This window comes from Pelodiscus sinensis, chromosome 6 (assembly GCF_049634645.1).
Source record: "Pelodiscus sinensis isolate JC-2024 chromosome 6, ASM4963464v1, whole genome shotgun sequence".
In the NCBI taxonomy this organism is placed as follows: Eukaryota; Metazoa; Chordata; order Testudines; family Trionychidae; genus Pelodiscus; species Pelodiscus sinensis.
This window is the reverse complement of record NC_134716.1, coordinates 76,372,134-76,387,554: the sequence shown is the minus strand read 5'-3', so window position 1 is coordinate 76,387,554 and position 15,421 is coordinate 76,372,134. Positions and strand designations below refer to the sequence as shown.

At 40.5% G+C, this 15,421-nt stretch overlaps 1 protein-coding gene across 2 annotated transcripts in view; it reads left to right on the top strand.

Annotated features, from left to right (window-relative positions):
- Positions 1–15,421, top strand: part of RASA1 (RAS p21 protein activator 1) — a 118,588-nt gene that overhangs the window by 83,998 nt on the left and 19,169 nt on the right. For both annotated transcript variants that reach the window (XM_075932187.1, XM_075932186.1), the window contains exons 16-21: positions 2,298–2,470; positions 2,708–2,867; positions 3,084–3,226; positions 4,046–4,161; positions 5,876–5,962; positions 9,098–9,165. In XM_075932187.1, coding sequence (XP_075788302.1) covers positions 2,298–2,470; positions 2,708–2,867; positions 3,084–3,226; positions 4,046–4,161; positions 5,876–5,962; positions 9,098–9,165 — 747 coding nt within the window. The remainder of the gene's footprint in view (positions 1–2,297; positions 2,471–2,707; positions 2,868–3,083; positions 3,227–4,045; positions 4,162–5,875; positions 5,963–9,097; positions 9,166–15,421) is intronic.

Below are 15,421 nucleotides of genomic sequence, written 5' to 3'. Positions count from 1 at the left end.
ATGTGTGTGAACATAATATGGTTGGCTTAAAAAAAGTAAAGGGTCTAAAGTTCTTCACTGATGCTTGAGAAATCTAAACAAATAAAACATGTTGCTAAACTTCATCTGCTTCTACTTGCTCCTCTCTGAAAGCTACAGTGCTCTATCATAATTGTTGTTAGTAAGGTTTAACATAGAAAAATAAAAACTTCAGGTCAGAAATAAGCTCAATAGCAGGTGAACTATTAAGAAAGCTAGATATACAGATCTTTTAAAATAATTTGGATGAAGATGGCAAAAACTGTTAGCAGTTTTTCATCATGAAAGGATAGATTGAAAAGGAATACATTTCCTTTTTACTAAGAGTAATGTGTTATCCAGTATGGTCTTTACACATCACACCATTCCTAGCAATTGTTGCTAAGTAGGATACGTTTATTTTCCTGTAATGCTAATTGGAATGTATTGCATGATACAGAGCAACTAGTCTGCAATCTCTCTGGTCATGTTGTTCACTTGGAATTTAAGCCTAAGTATCAGGGCTGTAGTATTTAAAGGGAAAGGTAATCTAGCTTGGAAATGCTACCACAATGAAAAGAAAAATAAACTGCTTCAGAATAAAAGTGAATATTGAACCAAACTCTGTACAAATCACTTGGGAACATGTTAAAATTTAGACTCCATATTTGAGTGTGTGTGGGGGCGGGGGGTGATATTTTAGAAAAATCCAAGATTCATGTAAGTAAAGGAAGGATTGGGCTTACCCTAACCCAGAAAGATCAACCCATGCACACTCGCAGTAAGGCAGCACAGTTAGAAAATGTAACATCTCTGTTATCCCATATCAGCCCATATCAGGCCCATGAATACCAGCATAGCAACTGGAAGTTCTCAAAGGGTACATAGCGGAGGTGATGGTATTTTGTCCTATTAGTTTGGTATGTCAGAGGATGTAGTACTGCAAAAATGTAGTTGAGGGCCCATGATTATTATTACTTACAGTACATAGCACCATTTGCATGAATGATGTGTGGCAGAGAAGTAAGGTGACAAGTTTGTTCTCTGAGGTGCTTAAAGTGGAAAAATAGGCATCTCATAATAAGAGAGAAAAAAGAAATAGATGGTATGGCAGGTCCAGGCTGTCTGATAGAAAAATCACTTGAAATTTGGACTATGCATCTTAAAACATTGCAGGAGTATTTATCTTCACATAGTGTCTCCTGAGGTTTGTCAGGATTTGTCATGCTCAGTATGGCCAACAGTAATCATCCAGTAGGAAAGATGCTGCATCTTTCTACCAGGCTTCCAGGTTCAAGCATGGGTGACTGTGGAGTGTGATTGGCAGTGGGTGGACTGGTAAAGATCATTGCTCAGTTATAATTCTGTTGATTAGCTTTGTTCCTTGCATGATTTCTTAAGGGGTTAGTATAATTTATTATTATATATTAAGATAGTCCCAAATCATGAACAAAGACCATTGTGCTAGGCACTTAGAGGGACTCATTCTTTTGCTTGGACTGAATTTTGATATTCACCTAGACTATCAGATACTTGTGGGAAGAGCTCCTTTTGTCTTTACTGTTATACAGTGCTTAACATGATGGGACACTGATCCTTGATTAGGGTTACCAGATACTAATATGATACAAATATAAATAACCTCGAGTAAAATCATAACTGTGAACCAAAATGATTACCTGAAGAAAAACATTTATAGTGTGAAGTGTCGTCTTATTTATATTAATAAATATAATTTTCCAACTTTAGTACTTCGGCCTGGTTTTAAGTGATTTTTTTTAATTCTAAAAATAGTAATGACTAGATGTAACAGTCATTGTGTTATGCTGATTTTGTTTTAGAGAGAGAGAGAGTGTTTTTCCTAACTAAATAATAGCTAAGTAAGGAGATGTGAGAATGCACAGAATGAAGGAATGAGCAAAGGATTGAGAATCAGGAGATACAGAGTTTTAATTTTATCTCTCACTGATTCACTGTGTAGCCTTCAGTAATTCACTTCACCTTCCTATGTTCCCCTCATATATGTATGATGAACAAAAATTTGTTAATATCTATGTAGAGTATTTGAATATTTAAAGCATTGTAAGTATATCTCTTATTTAGACACCAGTCCAGAGGGAATATTAAAGGTGTAAATTACCAGAGTAGTAGTATGGAATTCTAACTATGTTTTATTTATGGATTTTTAGTAAAATGTAATGAATAGGATGAATGGACTTGAAGTAAAATAATATTTTATATTTAATACTAGTGTCATACTTGCTGTAAGTAACTTACTCTGAATAATGTTTTTCTTTAAGTGTTTATGCGTTGTCAGTTAAACCGGTTACAGAAAGGACATGCAACAGATGAATGGTTTCAGCTGAGTTCCAATATACCATTAAAGGGTATTGAACCAGGATCTTTGCGTGTCCGAGCACGATATTCTATGGAGAAAATCATGCCAGAAGACGAGTACAGTGAGTTTAAAGAGGTATTAAGTTATTTTGACAGGCTTTAATTTTCCTTAAAAGTTATTTAACATACAGAATTAAAACATTTCAGATAGAACCCATCTGTGCTAAACACTCATTTATGAAATTGTTAATGCTCTCTTCCCCAATCAATATATAGTGGCATCTTTGTAGAAATAGGCTCCTCTTGTTAATTTGTCTGAAACTGTTGTACAATAAAATTCTTAATGTTACAAGATTCAATTTTTTTTTTTTAGCTTATACTACAGAAGGAGCTGCATGTAGTCTATGCCTTATCACATGTATGTGGACAGGATCGAACACTATTGGCTAGTATTTTATTGAAGATTTTTCTTCATGAAAAGCTTGAGTCATTGCTCTTACGAACACTAAATGACAGAGAAATAAGCATGGAAGGTACTAATGTTTTATTTCTGAATTTCATTTACTAAAATGTCAGAGAGAAAATTATAGTCCAGCATCTTTTTTTCTCCCACTTTGTGAATAAATCAAACTATTAGGTGTGCGTAACACTTGCATGTGGTAAATTTTTTTTCTTCCTCCTCCATTCAGCCTTTAAAATACATTGAAATTACATATTTATTTCCTAATGGTAAAATATTATTTCTTCAGATGAAGCTACAACCTTATTTCGTGCTACCACACTGGCAAGCACCCTTATGGAACAGTACATGAAAGCTACAGCCACACGTTTTGTTCATCATGCGCTGAAAGACTCCATTTTAAAGATAATGGAAAGCAAGCAGTCTTGCGAGGTGAAAACTTGGATATATCTAATTATGTTCTGAAACACTTGGCTTTTTTAAAGAAAAGAGTATTATGTACTGGAGGTTCAGGTGTCCTGTATTTTGTCTAAATTACTAGCTGGAAGGGGATGTTAACCTTTCTGTACTTAATTCTGATTACATTAGAAATTCTAGGAATTAGAAATAGAAATTTTCATGAAAATGCTTTCTATATTTCATACACTTCCTAAAAATTCCTCTGAAAAATGTGCACAGCTCTGCTTTTTAATGTAAATATTAAGGATTTTAAAAAAATTGAAGCAGTTGTTCTTTCATTATAGATTATTCTAAAGGGTTAGCTCCTCTCACCTCTAATTTGGGAATTTCCTATAAATGTAAGGAGTAATTAGATAAATTGCAAAGTAATTATTAATTTAAAACATCACTGAATTAATTACTGATATTTTTGCTTATCAATGCTAGTTTATTTAAACTAACCCTACTAATGTTCTCTTTTCACCCACTGACCTAAATATAAAGTCATGAGTTCACAATGAATTACAATAAATGTTGTGATAAAAATGGATATTATTGAATGTTTTTAGACTTAGTATTATGCACATACTGTTACAACTCAAGAGTGTGCCCTTAACATTTTTGTTTGCTTGCCAGGATTGAAACATAAGTCCTAAGAGGCTCCACAGCTCTGAGTCTTATGCACAACAGCACAGTATTTTACCATCATACCTCAAATCTTAATGTTTAATGAATCATGTAGGTGCCTAAATCTGTTTATTGGTATTTTGGAAAAGAAACATGACTTAACATGCTGATTTTTCTTTTTTGTAGCTAAATCCTTCAAAGTTAGAAAAAAATGAAGATGTGAACACTAATTTAACACATTTGCTGAGCATACTTTCAGAACTGGTGGAGAAAATATTCATGGCTGCAGAAATATTGCCTCCGTAAGTTAATGCTTTGTATAAATAGCTGTTCAAATTCAGTCAGAACGTCCATTTTGTGTAACTAGCATTGTTTCTTACAAAAATTGATGTAGCAGCATGTCCTCTGCTCATCTACTATTGTAAGATTTATTTCCTCAGTTTTTGGGGCTATGTCTGAGCACATACCAAATTGCTTCTGCATGACAGGAAACAAAATAGTGTATGCTAATGGTTGAATTCTGTTTGCTGCACAAGTGCCTCCTGCCAGCTCATGCATGGATTAGCTTTTAAATGGTGGTACCTTTAGGAGTGGGAATAGGTAAAAATGGCAAAATTCTGTGCTCCCATCATGGAAGCAGGAATTCTCAGGATACTGGGCAGAATGTGGTGATTACAAGCTATGGACTGATGATAAAATTGCTGAATTGAACACAATCTTTTTCCCACTCCTTCCCACTGGAAAAAGGGACAATATAGCATACTAAAAACTACGTGGCTGTGGTGAGGTGAAACATTTACTATGAAAACATCTGTATTGTTCACTAGTACTGAAAGCATAAATGAGGACCCCATTAATTTATGATCAAGATAGTCATAACACAAGTTCTACTGAAACATTTAAAACCGTGTACAAACTCCTTGGTTTAACTGTAAATTGCTTACCTAAATTTATCAGCATTATGTGCATTTATCTTCTTTCATCGGTTTATTAGTTCACTGCATCATTAACAATTAATAAATCATAAACAGGGTCCAGTATTTATCAATGGTCAAGTGCCATTGAAATTTTTCTTGTGTTAGTGTCACAGCATGTTCGGGGGTTCCTGACTGCATCCCCATTCACAGCCAGATGTGATTCTCAGCAGGTAGAACAGAAGTTTATTGGTTCACAGAGACACAGCGTAGCATAGGATCGATGTTAGCATGGGTACCAAGAGTGGACAGCATTATTAATCTTGGGAAGAAGGGGTCCCAGATCCTTCTCCCACCTTTTTTCTGCTCTAAGCCCTTTCTCTCATCCTAGCCCAGAGGAGACTGACTCTTCCCACAGGCCCTATCCCTCCCAGGCAGCCTGGTGCAGCCCCACCTCTCCTTTGTCTCCCTTCTAGGGCAGGAGTTATCTATGTCTGGGCCCAATACACATCTGGAGTGAGTAATGCTCAGCCTCTCCCTCCTCATGCAGAGGGTTCTGCAGGGGCCAGGGGAAACTGAGTAACACCCACACCCACAGCACAATACAACAAAGAATGAATGTAACAACACCCCCACTGCATCACAGTTAGTGATAGACAATAAAAGATGGAAGCTGAAACTCTCTCCTCCAAGGAGCTGTAATATGTATGTAACTGACTGGAAGATTTGCTTGGAACACCTGTTTATGTGGTTACTCTTAAACACATCTATATTTTCAGTTGAATTTAAATGGAAATTCCATTCACTAAATTAAACTTTTTATATAACTATTTTTAATGGACAGGAAACACAAATAAATGAGAATTTAAAAAATGAATCTTTAATCAATCTCATTTGTTCTTTGACAAGAGGAAGCCCTTCTTGAAAGCAATGATACAAATGCTGATGAAGTACGTATATAAAAATATACACAGAGGTAATCTTAAGTTGGTGAAAGACTTTCTATAGTATTTGTAAATTCATAGTTCCTACCATATATTATAGCAATAAATATTTAAAATTTCTTACTGTATCAATGCTGTTAATGCTACTATTTTGACAGGACGTTGAGATATATTTATGGGTGTTTGCAAAAGTCTGTCCAGCACAAGTGGCCAACCAATACCACAATGAGAACCAGAGTTGTTAGGTAAGCTGCTTTTCATTTCATTTGTTTGCATGTTGTAAAAGTTCAGAAAGAAAAGAGTGTTATATTGGGGAAGTGACAAACGTTAGCACACTGGTGGGTTTGGCTTGCAATGCCTAGTAATTTCAGTGGAACCCTGTGCAGTATCCACATTTGCGAAAATGATTCACGGATATCTGCGTTCACACCAGCAGATATAAAGTAGATAGTCACAAACTTGTAGGGTTCTAGATATGTATCTGCAGTGCACGCATGCACGCAGCCTCTGTGGGAAGACGGGAAAGCAGGAGCCAGTGCTGGAAGGAGCTCTTACTACATTTAAACTCCAGAGCCGCAGTGGGGATAGTTCCTGGACCCAGTGCGAGCCAAGACAGAGCACCTCCCCTTATCGACTAATCATGTAGTCCATACAAATTGTATGGACTACACGATTAGCCAGTTACCTGCTTCTTAACATCCTTAATCCACAGCTACATCTGTATCTCCAAAAATGAGCTGTGGATATCCACATTTATGTCCATGGATTCAGATACCCTCGGATATCTGTGAATTTACAGGGCTCTAAATTTCCATATCTGCAATGGAGAACATTATGTAGGACTATTGTAATATGTAAGTACAGTGCATAAACTAGATGAAGTCACTGGAGCAAGGCAGTTGTAAAATGATGTAGGCAAGAAGTAAATATGGCCTTGAGTATTGCAAGTAAATCGAATGCAAGTAATTGAGTAATGCTAGTAAATGGAAATTGCTCTGTTACTTTCCTATTCATGTATTTACAAAGGAAAATATTCTATAGCTGGGTATGCAAAGAGACATTAGAATGTACACCTCTGGAATAATATTGCGATGTTTGTGGATGTCAGAAAATTAACCTCTCAGTAGGTTGTGTAGTAATGCAGTGCAGTCTATTTAAGACTGGTCCACTTATGGTTGTAAAATATAAAAGATAAGGGTTTTTAATCAAACCACAGATTAATTATTCTTGTTACTGCTTATGTTTTACAAAGCATTTTCTAAACTGACAGGCAAATGTTTATCAAGATGGATAAAATCACCTGTCTTCAAGGATTAAAACAGGCACAGAAATAGTTTTGTACAGATGTTTTAATTTCTCTGCCTGTGCGCTAACACATTATCACCTTCATTGAGCTGTGGGGTAACTGATCAAGATGACAAATTTAAGAGGAAAGCTCTCTGGTTTTAAATGTGAAGGAACAGTGATTAAGTGATCATCTTCTGCTTAAACAAAAAATGAATGAAACTGTTTGCAATGCTTTGTAGGTCAGAAAAATCAGAGTAGAAACATTAAAAAACTTTTTTTTTATAGATATGCCTGCTGCGCCCTTTCCCTCCCTCCCCACTCATGCTGATGCCTCTGATACAGCCAGTACTCCCACCTGTCCCCTCTTGCACTGCTGCCTCTGATACAGACAGTGCTCTCACTTGTCTGTATCAAAGGCAGCATCACGGGGCAGCAGGTGGCTTCACAGGAGCTGGTGCTCATGGAGAGCCAGCTTAAAAGCCAATTCCCATCTGCTACCACTCCCTGCTGCCTCCGATACATAGGCAGCTTGTGGGAGAGGGATTGCATGTAACCATTCGGGCTCATCGGTTAACCATTTAAATCGGGGCTACTCAACTTTGGAAGCCCTGAGTGCTACAATAATACTCACAGCACATACCAAGGGCCGCAACTTAAGTGTGGTTGCATATACATGCAAATATATATGCAAATATACGCAAATAGCTTATTTCATACTGATGGGCATGAATACAAAGATTAAGGCAAGACTATACAACACATAGGCCCCATTTAAGTTGGTTCTGTTGATATTAATAAAATGCAATATTTACCTGATTACCACCCAAATGACAGCACTTTTAATGAGCAATGACAGTCCAGGAATTTAAATACTAAAATGCATATCAATAGAAGACCATTATATTGACTATTTTTTTGTTTTGGCTTTTACCCACAGGCAGCCCACGTGTTGAGCCCTGCGATAACCCAAACCGCATCGCGGGCCGCATGTTGAGTAGCCCTGGTTTAAATGAATTCATGATCACATCCCTAAATCAGAGACATTTACATTCAGGCTTATTGGGTGCTGAGTCAAAGCTAAAGGAAGTTCTCTGATCCATTTTAATACTGTAAAAAAAATTTTTTTTTTTAAACTTCCATGTTCTTTATGGAACTCTGGAGTTTGTCAGAAAAATGAAGAGAGACATTAGGAAAAAGATTCCTTTTTGACATTGCTGCATAGGGAACTGTCCTAGGAGATGCAGCATTTGTTTGGTCAGTTTTGCTAGTCTGTTATGTTCGAGGAGCTCAGTTGCTTTCTTGTAATTTAGAAGAATTAAATTTGATAATAGCAGAAACATTCAGAATGGCTGAAACACTAGAACCAAAACTGGGGAAAAAAAGTGATGTTATTTAATTTAAAAGGCAGCTTTACTAGGGACTCAATAATAGAGGGACAGAAGAATGTCTAAGGACTTAGTGGTTTTGATTAGCCATTCTATTTTGTTCAGTTGTATCACCTTGGACCTAAGATCTTGGGCTGTGAAGTGGGCATGGGAGAATCAATTTAATGTAGGGAGTCATATGACAGTGTAGAGGTGGCAACACTGTGTGGTATTTCTTCCATCCTCCAAACAAAAGTTGAGCAGTTGAAGCAATATGGTCACAAGAAAGACTGGATGCACTGATACCAGTGTTCCAGAACAATCAGTGCCAGTACTGATTTACTTGGCTACTGAACTCACCAGCACTGAGCTACAATGCTCAGTTTTCGACAGGAAAGCCAGGCTTTCATGGCTAAAGGCCATGTTGAGCTTTGGAATCTGCTATCTGCCTTACTTGTTTTGGGGAAGGCACATGACTATCAGGAGCTCAAAAACCCATGCACAAAGGCATAGACCTGGCCCATCTTAAGAGTAAGAGCAGTCTTCACTGCAGGTGTGATAACAGTTAGATGTTCTTAATTAATAAACATATTCACATAGTCATAGTATAACTAGTTAAACTGTTTCAGAGAGATTGTTTCCATACCACCTTGAAGTCTAAATGAATATACAATGTTACATGAAATACAAAATGTAAATATTGAGTGAAACACTTTTCTCTCCTTTCAGTGGCTTTGTTTTTCTCCGACTGATTTGTCCTGCCATCCTGAATCCAAGGATGTTCAATATAATCTCAGGTGACTTTGCACTTCAGATTTTGAATATATGGTAATGGTACAGTAGTTGAAGTGGATTATTTGAATATGTCCTTGTACTCACACTATCCTCCAGGCCAGACTACTTGGCATTCTTGGTTAATTATGTTTTTAATGTTTCATTTTGCTACATACCTTTGAACAGTTTGTCCAAAAATATTTTCATTGGCTGGATTGTTATCATTCTCATTATTACATTTATAGCATACAGGCATCATCATCAGAAAGAGCTTAAAGCATGTGGCTCTGGCTTACCAACAGTCTCATTTTAAGAGCCAAGAAAATACCGTGCGGTCTTAATGATATGTTGTTCAATCTGAACATGATTGGTCTAGTAACATTGACAAATTACTTAAACTTCTGTTTTGCCTTCAGATAGTGTTTTAATTTCCCCCTTCATTTTATGCAGCCCCAAACCCCATTTCCTCTATTTTCCCCATTCTTAATCCCTGCTTTCAACCTCTGTATCCTGCTCTGCCACCTAGTAACACTGACAATACACTACCTGGAAACCCTCTTGCTTTAATAGCACTCTAGTTTTGTTGAATATTCATATTTCAGTCTCTGGCTTGGCATTTTTTTCCACTCCAACCTAAAATGCCAAACTGTAGGGTTAATAGTTGTCAGTACTGCCTTTCAAAAGGGGTTGTGAGTACTGTGCACTAGTGTCATGGAGTTTGGGAGAGTTGCCAGGCCTTGCACCCCCATTCACAGCCAGACGACACTCTCAGCCAGCAAGTAGAACAGAAGGTTTATTCAATGACAGGGACACAGGCTTGTTACAGGTACCAGGAGCAGTCAGTACACTCCATTTTGGGGGTAGGTGTCTTCTGCCTGGTCCCCCAGGCCAACTAGTCTCTCTTCTCCCTAAGCCAGCCAAAAAACTAAACTTACACACCCAGCAACCGGTCTCAGCCATCTTGGCAGACCCACCTACACCTTTGTCCTGCTTCCTGGGCCCAAGGTGTTATGTGCTGTCACCTGGTCCTCAGGATGTGAGAGACTGCACATACTTCCACAGTGAGTCATGCCAGCCTTCCCCTCCTCATTCAGATAGTATTTCAGTGCCCAGGGAAACTGGGACTCGCACACAAACACAGAGTCGCTACAGAACAGCACAGGACAGTTGAATCACATACAACACCACAAAGCAAACAGTGAATACACAAGAGTGGATACAGTCCCCACTGCGTCACAACTAACTGAGAAATAGGCCAAAGTGACTGAAATCAGCTTGGACAATTAGAGCCATATCTAATCCCCAGATGCATACAGAAAGTTACAAGAATTTTATTTTAAAATACTGTTTTTTTAGGGAGCAGGACATCAGGAATCCCCTGTTCAAGTGATCCCAAATTTGGATCGCTAACACGTCGCATCACCCCAATGATGTACTCCAAATTATATGGCAACCTGAATAAGTATGTGGATTTTCAAAAGCAACAAAGAGTCCTGTGGATTTTAGAGCCTTTAGAATAGCCCCTTTTAAACAAAGTGATACTCAACTTTAATTATAGCAGAGCTGGCTCTCTGCTTATAAATATCTCCTACTACTAACATTTTCACTGTCATACATTTCTGACAGTAGAATGGGCACCAAGAAATCTTTGCTGCTTGAAATATCTTCACATGAATTCTTGCCTTCTGTTTAACATGTGTTATGTTTACTGTACAGATTCATAGGTAAAACTTAAGTTGTCATATAATGTCTAGCTTGTGTTCCTTTTTCCATTGAAAGGAAATGTGCATGGTTAGTAATTTTTCATTTAAAATGCAAATTAATGGGCAGATTTCCATAATGCTGCTGCATCACTTCCCAAGGTTCTCATTCCCCTTATATATATTTTTGAACTAAAAACATTAATTAATCTGATATTGAAGCACTGTTCTGCTGTAAAGAAAACTTCTGATCTTTATGGATTTTTTTTTGGTTTTTACTTAACACAAAAAGGCTTTATGTCCATCTCTAGCACCCTTTTCAGAAACTATTATTTCATTGAGTATGTGAGGGAGTGTAACTAAGGGAGAGTCTACACTACGGATATTAAATAACATTTATTTTAGTAATTTTGTAGCTGCAAAACAATTCTTAGAATCATAGAACCATAGAGCTGGAAGAGACTTCAGAAGGTCATCTAGTCCAGCCCCCTGCTCTAGACAGGACCAATCCCAACTAAATCAGGGCTTTGTCAAGCCGAGACTTAAACACCTCTAGGGATGGAGACTCCACTACTTCCCTAGGTAACCCATTCCAGTGCTTCACTACCCTCCTAGTGAAATAGTTTTTCATAATATCCAACCTGGACCTCTCCCACCACAACTTGAGACCATTGCTCCTTGTTCTGCCATCTGTCACTACTGAGAACAGCCTCTCTCCATCCTCTTGGAACCTCCCTTCAGGAAGTTGAAGGCTGCTATCAAATCCCCCCTCACTCTTCGCTTCTGCAGACTAAACAGACCCAACTCCCTCAGCCTCTCCTCATAAGTCATGCGCTCCAGCCCCCTAATCATTTTGGTTGCCCTCAGCTGAACCCTCTCCAATGTGTCCACATCCTTTTTGTAGTGGGGGCCCCAGAACTGTACACAGTACTCCAGATGTGGCCTCACCAAAGCCGAATAAAGGGGAATAATGACATCTCTGGATCTGCTGGCAATGCTCCTCTTAATGCAACCTAATATGCCATTAGCTTTTTTGGCTACAAGGGCACGCTGTTGACTCATATCCAGCTTCTCATCCACTGTAACCCCCAGGTCTTTTTCTGCAGAACTACTACTTAACTGGCTGGTCCTCAGCTTGTCCTTGATGAGGTTCACTTGTCCTTGTTGAACCTCATCAGATTTTTTGTGGCCCAATCCTCCAATTTGTCTAAGTCACGCTTGAGGGCAGAGATAGGGTCCAGAGTATCTACCTCTCCCCCTAGCTTAGTATCATCCGCAAACTTACTAAGGGTGCAATCCATCCCCTCATCCAGGTCATTAATAAAGATATTGAACAAAACTGGTCCTAGAACCGAACCTTGGGGCACTCCGCTAGAAACTGACCGCCATCCTGACATCGAGCCGTTGATCACTACCTGCTGGGCCCGGCCTTCTAGCCATCTTTCTATCCATCTTACTGTCCATTTATCCAATCCACATTCCCTTAACTTGCTGGCAAGAATATTGTGGGAGACTGTATCAAAAGCCTTGCTAAAGTCAAGGTATATCATGTCCACTGACTTTCCCACGTCCACAGAGCCAGTTACTTCATCACAGAAGCTAATCAGATTGGTCAGGCACGACTTGCCCTTTGTGAATCCATGCTGACTATTCCTAATCACTTTCCTCTCTTCCAAGTGCCTCAAAATGGATTCCTTAAGGATCCCTTCCATGATTTTTCCAGGAACCGAGGTAAGACTGACCGGCCTATAGTTCCCTGCATCGTTCGTCTTCTCTTTTTTGAAGATGAGAACTACATTTGCCTTTTTCCAATCATCCGGGATTTCTCCCGACCTCCACAACTTTTCAAAGATAATGGCCAAAGGCTCCTCAATGACATTTGCCAACTCCCTCAGTACCCTCGGATGCATTAAGTCCGGACCCATGGATTTGTGTACGTTTAGCTTTTCTAAATAGTTCCTAACCTGTTCTTTACCCACCAAGAGCTGTCCATCTTCATCCCATCTTGCGTCACTTAGCGCATTAGTCCGGGAGCCGACCTTGTCCGTGAATACAGAGGCAAAGAAAGCACTGAATACTTCAGCTTTCCCCACATCATCTGTCACTAGGTTACCTCCTTCATCCAGTAGGGGCTGCACACCCTCTCTGATCACCTTCTTCTTGTTAACATGCCTGTAGAGACCTTTCTTGTTATCCTTCACATCCTTAGCCAGTCTCAATTCCATTTGCGCTTTTGCCTTCCCGATAACCCCCCGGCATTCTCGAGCTATATATTTAAACCCCTCTCTGGTCATTTGTCCAAGTTTCTACTCTTTGCAAGCTTCCTTTTTGTGCTTAAATTCACCAAGGATTTCCCCTGTAAGCCAGTCCAGTCTCCTACCATGTTTGCCTCTCTTGCTACGCGTCGAGATGGTTTCTTTCTGTGCCTTCAGTAAGGCTTCTTTAAAATACTGCCATCTGTCCTGGACTCCTTTCCCCTTCATGTTAGCATCCCAGGGGATTCTTCCCATCAGGTCTCAGAGGGAGTCAAAATCTGCTTTTTTGAAGTCCAAGGTGTGTATTTTACTACTCTCTCTTCTTTCTTTGGTCAGGAACCTGAAATTTACCATCTCATGATCACTGCTTCCCAAGTTGTCACCCACCTCTGCTTCCCCTATTAGTTCCTCCCTGTTTGTGAGCAGAAGGTCAATCTGTGCACGGCCCCTGGTCGGATCCTTCAGCTCTTGTCAAGAAGTTATCCCCAACATTCTCCAAAAACTTCCTGGATTGCCTGTGTACTGCCGTATTGGTTTCCCAACAGATGTCAAGGTGATTAAAGTCCCCCATGAGAACCAGGGCCTGCGATCTGGAAGCTTCTCTCAGTTGTCATCTACCTCATCCACCTGATTTGGTGGCCTGTAGCAGACACCAACCACAACATCACTGCTGTTGTTTGCTCCTTTAAACTTAACCCATAGACTCTCAACAGGTTTTTCTCCCTCTTTATACTGGAGTTCAGAGCAATCATAGTGCTCTCTTACATATAGTGCAACTCCTCTTCCTTTTCTTCCCTGCCTGTTCTTCCTAAACAGTCTATACCCTTCCATGACAGTGCTCCAGTCATGCGAGTCATCCCACCAAGTCTCTGTTATCCCAATTAAATCATATTTATTGGACAGAGCCAGGGCCTTCAGTTCTTCCTGTTTGTTGCCCAGGCTTCTTGCATTAGTATACAAACACCTCAGGTAATCAGTTGATCGCCCTATCTTCTCCATGTGAATCAGGGGTCTTCAGGGGTCCTACTTTCTTGCTCGTTCCCCTCTGCATTTCTTCCCGGTATCCGACTTTCCTACTCCCCTCGTGGTTTTGGTCACCGTCCCCTGATGAACCTAGTTTAAAGCCCTCCTCACTAGGTTTGCAGGCCTGCCCGCGAAGATGCTCCTTCCTCTCTTCGTTAGGTGGATCCCATCTCTTCCTAACAAATCCTTGTGCCTGGAACAGAGTCCCATGGTCGAAGAAACCAAAGCCTTCTCTGCGACACCACCTGCGCAACCACACATTTACGTCCTCAATTCGACGATCCCTGCCCAGTCCTTTCCCTTCAACAGGGAGGATGGACGAGAACACCACTTGTGCTCCAAATTCTTGGATCCTTCTTCCCAGCGCTACATAATCCGCAGTAACCCGCTCAAGTTCATTCTTGGCCGTATCGTTAGCTCCCACGTGGAGAAGTGCAGGAAGGGGTAGCGATCCGAAGGTTTGATCAGTTTGGTAAGCCTCTCAGTCACATCCCGAATGTGAGCTCCCGGTAAGCAGCACACCTCTCAAGATTCCAGGTCCGGATGGCAGATGGATGGCTCAGTCCCTCTTAGGAGGGAGTCCCTGACCACTACCACCCATCGTTTTCTTTTGGGGTGAGTGGTCATGGAACCCCCATCGCTAGGACTACGCATCCCATGCCTTCCAGTAGATTGTGTTCCCTTCCGGTTTCTTCCTTGTGAGGTCCCTTGCAAAGCATTCAGCACTGTAGAGCCTGTGGAGAGCGCCTGAAAGCAATTACTTACCTCTATAACATTGGGGGATTCCCATGCTGGCCTTTTCCCCCTTCTAGAAATTACATGCCGCCCATTCTCTTTCTGGTCACGTACTGCCCTCTCTGGCTCCTCCGCCTGCCGTGCTTGAAGGATAAAACGCTGCCTTCTATCTTGGTTACATGGTTACTAAACTACTGCCTGGGGTGGGGCCAGCAGCCAGCGCACTCCCAGCCCCACTCCCAGGGAGCCCCCTGCCACCCCGCACTGCGGCCTCTGATACAGCAGGAGCCCTTGTCTCTGGGGAGCCTGAGCTTCTTGTAGACAGAGGCTACTCCAGCATCCCATCGTTCCCCCCCCCCACACACACACACACACTGCACTGCTGCTTCTGATACAGAGGCAGCAGTGTGGAGTGGTAGGGCAGGACAGCTTTTAAGATGACTTTCCCCAAGCACTGGCTCCCACCTGCTTTCCTCCACTGCCTCCATGGGAGGCAGCAGGTGGAGGGAGAGGCAGCTCCACAGAGCAAGCACACATGGAGAGCTGACTTAAAATCTGGCTCCCTA